Here is a 9,042-nt window from a genome sequence, read left to right on the forward strand (position 1 = left end):
ATTTTGTTTTCATATCACAATCAATATTTAAAAAATCTTTTAATTTTAAAATATTACGTATTAATTTAACTGATTATGTTTGCTATTACAGTAAAAAAAATACTTGACTTAAAACACAATGATGTGGTATTCTAACTGATATATATAGATCACAAACGAAAATAGTTAATAACAAATACTTCTCAAAGTATACTGTTCACAAAGGAAAAAAAATTGTGTTTAAGATCCCTATTTTGCTCCACTCCCCAAAGACTTCAGCTGTGCATCAATTTCAGGTGGCAAAGTATGTCCTTGCTGTTAGATGATGTATTTCACCAAGTTCTCCATTATCTGTATCTTTGCCTTGTCCTCTGCTGCCTCTGCCTTATGTTCTGTTGCTGCTGCCTTATGTTCTGCTGCTGCTGCCTTCAATTCTGTAATCTCTGCCTTTTGTTCTGCTGCCACTTCCTTCAATTCTGTAATTTTTCTCTGATACTCCTCAATTTGCACTCTAGGGTTCGATTGTGGAGTATTACGAATAATTTCGCTTGGACATGGTCCAAAACCTAACCCCCGAACTCGCCCTGAATGCTCCTTTCCAAGGACTTGCGCAAGCGAATCAGTAACAGAAATCTCCTTCGAGGTTCCACCTTGGCTCTCGATACTCGCAATTGCTTCCTACAGACATTCCAGAGTTAAGTTTATGTGTTTTTGAAGTTAGCAACACGAATAGAGTAACAGATGTAAATCATTCTTAACCACTACTTACTCCAACAACACGCGCATCATCATTCATATATGAGCTATCCCTTTTTCTATGAGTCATAATAAACATCTCTCCTCTACTGATGCGCCTTTGCTGTTTTTTCTCCTACAACCACATAAAATATTTACCCAATCATACATGTTATAAAAGAATATAACAAACCAAAAAGTTATGTATCAAACATAATACACATATAATTACCTCTTCATCCCTTAGCCTTGCTGTTGTCTTAGAGCCCCAGTATGTGTATATCGTTGCTTCGACCGATTTAGAGAATTTTGTCTGCACATTTCCTATAAATAAAAAAACAAATACAGTTTATCATGTAATGAATTGTATACAGTAATGATGCCTTCACAGTGTCACGGATTTTATTTTTTAAGGTTTGAAACTAATTTGACTGATGTTTGGCTTTTTAATTATATCACTTTCTATCAATTATTTTATTCACGTATTAAAAATGTTAAAAACTGCAACATTAAATGGAGTACCAATTTAATATTAATTACCTTCGTAGATTCCTTCAAACGATAGTAAAGGAACCATCTCCACTGCTGTGCATCTATTCCTGATGGGTTACGTTTGGCATTTACTTCGTAACTCTCTTCCTCGTCGTAAACCTTGTGAAACAAGTGGTTTCTTTCTTCCTTCCAGATTTTTCCTAGCCTTTGGATCATTACCCGCTTTATTGTTCCCTTGTCATCCTCCTCATACCGAAAGGTACACTAAAATTTTGAGACACAATGCGATGCACGTCCACAAATGAAAAAGTAAGAATTTGATATGATTTTACTTAACATAATAAACTCTAAATTTTAATATCATACCTTAATTGTCTCATATGCATGTTCCTTTAAAGCTTTGTCCATTGTCTTCCAACTGTCTTCACTGATGGGAAAATGTTGAAAGTCAGCACCCAGATTCCCTAAAAACCCACTCAATAATCCAGCCGCCTGACCGATCGGTTGCAACTCTTTATTAAACTCCAAAATGATTTTTCTGCTAGAAGGAAGTACTATGGCCTCCTTGACGCTCAAACTCATCGTTCTTGTGATGCCATCATCTAAGAAACAAATTAGAAGGATTAATTGCATTAATGTTACCTTAAAATTAAAAATAATACCAAAGTCATCCAATTATGATTAAATAATGCAGACCAAAGATAGAAATTTTACCGCTTACGATAACATTCCAATAATCCGTATCCTTGCGACCGTTGGACTTGTTCCGGGGTACAGCTTCTTCTTCAGCATATAAGTCATCAACGTAATCATCTCATGAGTCAACCTCATCAACCTCGGGATCATAATCTTCATCATCCGAAGAACTTTGGGCAGGCTCAGCAACATGTTCAGTCCCAGTGTTGATATGCTGATTTTTGTCAGTGCCAGCGTTGGAGATACAGATGTACCGCGGTTTCTTAGGCATATTTCCAAACCTTCAAGCAAACTACTAACACTTATTAGAGAGTAAAAACCTACCAAAAGCCAATGATAAAAATGTAATAAATTTAAAATTTCAGTGTAACTACACAGATTACATGCCTTAAATAAAAATCACATCTATTATTGAAAGTTTGCAAATTAAAATGTCACCATAGATTTGACAACACGACAACCGTACAATGGAGCACATAAGATGAGCTTTCTAACAAGAGTTTAAATTGGATGAGAAGTGCTTGAGAAAAAAATATATTCAAAGATTGCAATCCAAGTTAGTTAAGGAAGGGTTGTGATTTGGAGCACACCATTTATGATATGTTATTCACAGTTTTCTGAAGATGTGTGTGTTCAAACATAAAAAAATTTCTTAGTAAATGAGTCTCACCATATTTAAACAAGCTTCCAGTAATACAGCAAACTCTATAACTATCCTCTCTTCCTCGCTTTCTGAAAACTATATATTCAAGTGAATTTTGATGTCACAGGAAAAGAAGAAGTTCGGTAATTGATTTTTCATTCAAACCAGGTGATTCCTATGGTGCCTAAAATGTGATGTCTAGTTTGCAAAAAAGGTTTAAAAATATTTAATTTAAAAAATTTAAAACTAAATCATTTTTAAATAGTTAAAATTTACTCTAAAAAATAAATTTGGTAAAATTTAGACACTATAGAATTCACCTTGAAACTAATATTCTGTCAAAGGACTACACTAATTCAATTAAAAAAAAATTCAACTACTAATTTTTGAAAAGTCTTCTTATCCAGAAACAGAGTATATAAACTTAGAAAGAGCAATTCTACACAGTCAGCAAAATACTATCAGAATTACTAAGAATAAAGTAGTCTAATCCACTATTCTGTCTATCCATTCAGGAGTAAAGCAACATGCAACACAATTCTAACAACCATATCCTCATAAAATTTCTTGCACTAAACATTTTTCCAATTTTGTACCACTTATGGGATGTTACAATGGAAGTTTACAGATTATAGAAACTAAACTAAGTGCATGTTTGGGCACCATTATTTTGTTAAAAAAAGATCTTTTTTCAATGAAAAAAGATCTTTTTTTTTATTTTTTAACGTGTTTTGTAAATTTCTAGTAGTAAAAGTAAAAGTACTAGTAAAATAAAAAAAAAATATCTTTTTTGAGAAGCTGTAATTTACATCTTTTTTTAAAAGATCTTTTTTCCTTAAAAAAAGATGTTTTTCATGTAATAAATAAACAAAAAAATACTTTTATATTGTTATACCCAAACATAATTTATTGATAAAAAGACATTTTTACATGAGATATCCAAACATAAAATTACTTTTACTTCTCTATAAGATCTTTTAAAAAAATATCTTTTTTTAAAAGCTCACCCAAACAAGCCCTAAAAGCAGATCACTTTTCTATCATCACATTTGGTGTCTTTGACATTATCACAAACAGTTGGTGGAATAAGACTTAAGATGCATCAAAATCCAAACTTTTTTACATAATAGTGTTATTAACCAAATGGGTTTGTCTTCAAGAGGAAAATGAACCTGAGAGTAGTATTGCTTTCAGCTATTTCATTACCTACCATACACTTTTTCTATTTTAATATGTAATTTTTATCACATTTAAAGGTCTTCGGTCAATTAAAACAAATATTAAATAATTTATTGAAAATAAAGTAAATATATTTAATATTAATCAAACTTTAAATTTTTTTTTTTCGTTTTTTCTGTTTTATTCTAAGTGAAGGAAACCTTTAACAAAGCTCAATAGTTGACTGAACCTAATTAAGTAAACATAAAAAATGAATTCAATCAAAGGAAACATAAAATAGCTACAAGCTTTCAGCAATTTGAATGGGTTAACAAAATGTTGTGACTATTTAATACCCCATAAATCTAACATCAGGTGTACTTTAAATTTTCATAGACTTAGTAAATATACAGCAAATTTTTTAAGCACTTAAATTTTGTTAAATAAAACAATAATGATAGAAGTTTTGTTGGATACATTGGCAAATTAAGAATAATAGAATAACTCACCACAAAATCAACAAAGGAGTGAGCTCAACAAGGACCAGACCAACCGAAGAAAACAGAAGACCTTATACAAGTACAACCAAGAGGAATGAGGAACACAATGAGCGTATTAATCTGGTCAACAAAACAGGATTTCAAGCTGTGGAGGAGCAACAATACTAGAAGCACGCAGCGCAGATTATATAGCAGATTCTGGCACAATGGCTGCGAGATAAAATACTGCTTGCGGCCCCAAAATAGGCGTATGAATGTGAAGAGGAGGTGTTGAAGATTAAGTTAGGTTTTTGGGCGGATACGACTACTAGTAGGGGCTTAAAACAAGATCACTTGGGTCTGACTAGTGTTAACTTCTCTCGTTCGATACACACCGGTAATCAAGAGGACCATGAGCCGTACATATTGGCATCAGAGGCTCATCTTGTATACTATGTGGATGATGAAGTAGATAAAGCATGGAGTATAGTGGTTCATGTCAAGCCACGAGACTTGTATGACATGGGAGAAGAGAATGAAGTAGCTGAAGTTGATTTTTCTCCACAACCAGGGTTGAACTTCTCAGCGGCAGGTGACATTAGAGACTTGCAGTTGACCAGGGATGATGATGTAGAAGACCCCGCAGACAATGCAGATGAGAATATTGACGAGGTTGCATAACAGAACTACGGTTAAAGTCAACGATTGTTAACAACAGTATTTTTATGTGTGGCTTAATGTTCATGGCGTATGTAGCTTCATAGTTATATCACGAGTGGTATTTTCAAAATTCAATTAAATCTTGACTGAATAGTGGGTTTTAATAAATAAAAGTTGTGATCCAATTCTTTTTATGGTTTTGTTGGAAATTTTTAGCTTACAATGAAGATATAAGTTCGTTATTATCGTATTTTGCAAACTATTAGATATAATCAATGCTAAAGTTGTTATCACTACTAAATATTACAGCACATAAAATGATAGCATAACAGGGCAAATGAAAATGAAGGACTTTTTATCATGCTGTGCAAGCACAACATTCGCTAAAGAGATGGCTATGGCCTCGCCATTCTCCTCATTAGGACATGCAATTTCTGTTGCTAGAGAGATATGGTTTCGCAAAATGAATGTGTGGTGTTGGTTGGAGGCTATTTCAGGACGCTCTTGTTGTAACAACCACCCCTTCTAGAAACAAAATTTAAATTTCAAAGTTTGAAAATCGGTTAGGAGATAAGATTAGAATTTTGAAATTTTGGATAGGAACCTAGTAACCGCCCTCAGTTTGAAATTTAAAATATCCCAACCACCTCATCCCCAGACGTATATAAATAGGGGAGCACCCATAGGTAGAAAATCACTCCTCTCAATATCAATCCTCTCCCTTCTCTCTCTCTACAAAGAAATAGTATTCTGTGTGCAAACACAAGAGGCAGGCTCGAAGAAGCGTTAAGAAAAAGAGTAGGGAATTATGCCTTTCTTACTTATGTTGGCATGTAGTATGTTTTATTTTGTTTTCTTCCATCCATGCATGGCTATCACCTTTCATGTATTTTATGGCATGAATTATTCTTTGCATCTACATTGAGCATGATTATCTATTTTGTCAATTATACCCTCTTGAAATCCATTAATATGTATCCCATATCTTTTCTATGTGCATTTACATGACCCTTTAATCACTATTCCTTTTATGTTAAGAGTACATGTCCCTTTATAACATTTTATTAAATTATTTAACAATCCCTAATTTTACTATGTGCCCTTACATGACCTTTGATACCGTTACCTTATTATTATTCCTTTTATGTTAAGAGTACATGTCCCTTTATAACATTTTATTAAATTATTTAACATTTCCTAATTTTACTATGTGTCCTTACATGACCTTTGCTACCGTTACCTTATTATTATTCCTTTAATATTGAGAGTACATGCTCCTTTTTATATCTTGTTCAAGGAACCCTATTTTATTATATGCAACTAAATGACCCCTTATATCATTATTGCTCCTTTATTTTAAAGATCAAGGGTACATACTTTTTATAATATCTAATCCAAGTATTTCAAATACTCACTTTCTTACTATATGCACTTAGATTATACTTTTTACATTATATCATTAATATCTTCTTAGGGTCAAGAGTATATGTTTTCTTATAGTTGTTTTATTCAGCTAATTAATATCCTATTTTCTATAATGTATTGTTTGTGAAGAAAAAGGACGGCAGCATGAATAGGACGGCAGCATGCGTCTCTGCGTGGACTATAGGCAACCCTGGGGAGCTCCGGTATTGTTTGTGAAGAAAAAGGACGGCAGCATGCGTCTCTGCGTGGACTATAGGCAACTCAACAAAATCACGGTGAAGAACAAGTATCCCCTCCCAAGAATAGATGACTTAATGGACCAACTACAAGGTGCAACAGTATTCTCAAAAATTGATCTGAGATCAGGGTATCATCAAATAAGGGTAAGAGAGAAAGACATTCCAAAGACAGCATTTCGAACGAGATACGGGCACTACGAGTTCACAGTAATGTCTTTTGGGTTGACCAATGCCCCCGCCCTCTTTATGGACTACATGAATAGGATTTTTCGACCTTACCTCGACAGTTTCGTGGTAGTATTCATAGATGATATCTTGATTTTCTCCAAGACAGAAGAAGAACACAGGGAGCACTTGCGTGTAATACTGGGAACCCTTCGAGAGAAGAAGTTGTACGCAAAACTATCCAAGTGTGAGTTTTGGATGAAAGAGGTACAATTCCTTGGACACATGGTTTCCGGCAACGGAATATCAGTGGATCCCAGTAAAATAGACTCGGTACTAAACTGGGAAAGGCCGACGTCAGTCACAGAAATAAGGAGTTTTTTAGGATTGGCGGGCTACTATAGAAGGTTCATAAGAGGGTTTTCTCAACTAGCCCTGCCGTTAACCCGTTTAACCAGGAAGGATACCCCGTTCACTTGGACGCCAGACTGCGAAAGAAGCTTCCAAGAGTTAAAGTGTCGTTTGACATCTGCCCCAGTACTAGCCTTACCTAACCCCGACATGGCCTTCGAAGTTTACTGTGACGCCTCAGGACAAGGATTGGGTTGCGTACTAATGCAATGCAAAAAGGTAGTGGCGTATGCGTCAAGACAACTGAAGGCCCACGAAGCCAACTATCCAACTCACGACCTTGAACTAGCTGCGATAGTATTTGCGCTGAAGACATGGAGGCATCATTTGTACGGAGTTGGATTTCAAGTATTCTCCGATCATAAGAGCTTAAAGTACCTGTTCGACCAGAAGGAACTCAACATGCGACAAAGGAGGTGGATGGAGTTTCTTAAAGATTATGACTTTGTTCTAAATTACCACCCAGGAAAGGCTAACTTGGTGGCTGATGCTCTGAGTCGGAAGGTACTCAAGGCATCATGGCTGATGATAAAAGAGGCAGAGTTGATAAAGAATTTCAGAGACATGAACCTACAAGTCACCCTCGCTCCAAAAAGCATACGTCTGAACCACCTAACAGTGGCAAGTCAATTCAAAGAACAAATAACCAAGGCGCAAAGTTCCGATCCCGATTTTCAGGAAACCCTGCGCCTTGTCAAAGAAGGAAAATTGAAAGGCTTCACCGAAGGAGAGGACAAGGTGTGGAGATACCAAGGTCGAATCTGTGTCCCAAAGGAAGGCGATCTTCAAAGCAAGATTGCGGAAGAAGCCCACAAAGGAGATTTTACCATTCATCCTGGCATGACAAAGATGTACCATGATTTGAAAAAGATGTTCTGGTGGCCAAGGATGAAAAAGGATTTAGCTACGGTCGTGAATAAATGTCTGGTTTGTCAGAAGGTAAAAATTGAACATCAGAAACCATCAGGGGTATTGCAACCCCTTGGCATCCCAGAGTGGAAATGGGAGGACATATCGATGGATTTCGTCATGGGACTACCTCGTACTCAAACAGGGCGTGACGCTATATGGGTCATCGTGGACCGACTTACAAAGACTGCCCACTTTCTACCAGTCAAGGCGACCGACTCATTGGAAAGACTAGCCACGCTATATATCAAAGAGATCGTGAGGTTACATGGGGTACCAACAACCATAGTCTCGGACAGAGACCCAAGATTTACCTCGAGGTTTTGGAACGCACTGTAGAAGGCATTCGGGACAAAATTGTGCCTGAGCACATCATACCACCCGCAAACAGATGGACAAACGGAGAGAACCATCCAGACGTTGGAAGACATGTTACGAGCTTGTGTCCTGGACAGACCAGGAAAGTGGGAGAGTCACCTACCACTGATCGAGTTTGCTTATAACAACAGTTACCATGGTAGCATTGGGATGGCACCATATGAGGCACTGTACGGGTGAAGATGCCAATCTCCTTTATGTTGGTACGGACCAGAAGATAAAGGCTACTTAGGACCGGAGTTAGTAAGACAGACCACAGAAGATATCAAGAGGATAAGAGAAAGAATACGCACCGCCCAAAGTCGACAAAAGAGTTATGCAGATCAACGAAGAAAACCCCTCGAATTTCAGGAAGGCGATCACGTATTCCTAAAAATCACCCCCACCACCGGGGTAGGGAGGGCTCTCAAGGTACGAAAACTAAGCCCCCGGTACCTGGGTCCATTCCAAATCCTCCGGCGTATAGGAAAGTCGGCATACCAGCTTGCCCTACCACCAAATCTATCAAGACTACACAACGTGTTCCACGTGTCCCAACTCCGAAAATACCAGCACGATCCAAGCCATGTGTTGCAGCAAGAGGACGTAACACTCAAAGACGACCTGACTTTTGAACTACCAGCCATGGAGATTGTAGACAGAAGCATGAAGCAACTAAGGAGCAAGACGATAC

The 9,042-nt window shown here is 36.7% G+C and overlaps 1 protein-coding gene across 1 annotated transcript; it reads right to left on the reverse strand.

The window, feature by feature from the left end:
* Positions 1-297: 297 nt before the first annotated feature.
* LOC107633817 (uncharacterized) lies at positions 298-2,173 on the reverse strand. The gene is made up of 7 exons (XM_016337416.1): positions 2,074-2,173; positions 1,921-1,989; positions 1,573-1,808; positions 1,255-1,470; positions 947-1,027; positions 749-850; positions 298-657 (listed from the first exon to the last, which is right to left on the reverse strand). Exons 1-7 carry the CDS (start codon positions 2,171-2,173, stop codon positions 298-300), a joined length of 1,164 nt encoding a protein of 387 aa, XP_016192902.1.
* Positions 2,174-9,042: the final 6,869 nt, after the last annotated feature.

Source organism: Arachis ipaensis, chromosome B3 (assembly GCF_059453495.1).
Source record: "Arachis ipaensis isolate K30076 ecotype BB chromosome B3, ASM5945349v1, whole genome shotgun sequence".
NCBI lineage: Eukaryota > Viridiplantae > Streptophyta > Magnoliopsida > Fabales > Fabaceae > Arachis > Arachis ipaensis.

What these genes read in the sequence shown, in the direction of transcription:
- LOC107633817 (XM_016337416.1), bottom strand. Translation starts at nt 2,173, where the DNA reads ATGCCTAAGAAACCGCGGTACATCTGTATCTCCAACGCTGGCACTGAC. An exon ending in GTTTGAAGGAATCTACGAAG is followed by an intron (nt 1,028 to 1,254) that starts GTAATTAATATT and finishes GGAAATGTGCAG; the next exon opens with ACAAAATTCTCTAAATCGGT. An exon ending in CAAGGCTAAGGGATGAAGAG is followed by an intron (nt 851 to 946) that starts GTAATTATATGT and finishes ATGTGGTTGTAG; the next exon opens with GAGAAAAAACAGCAAAGGCG.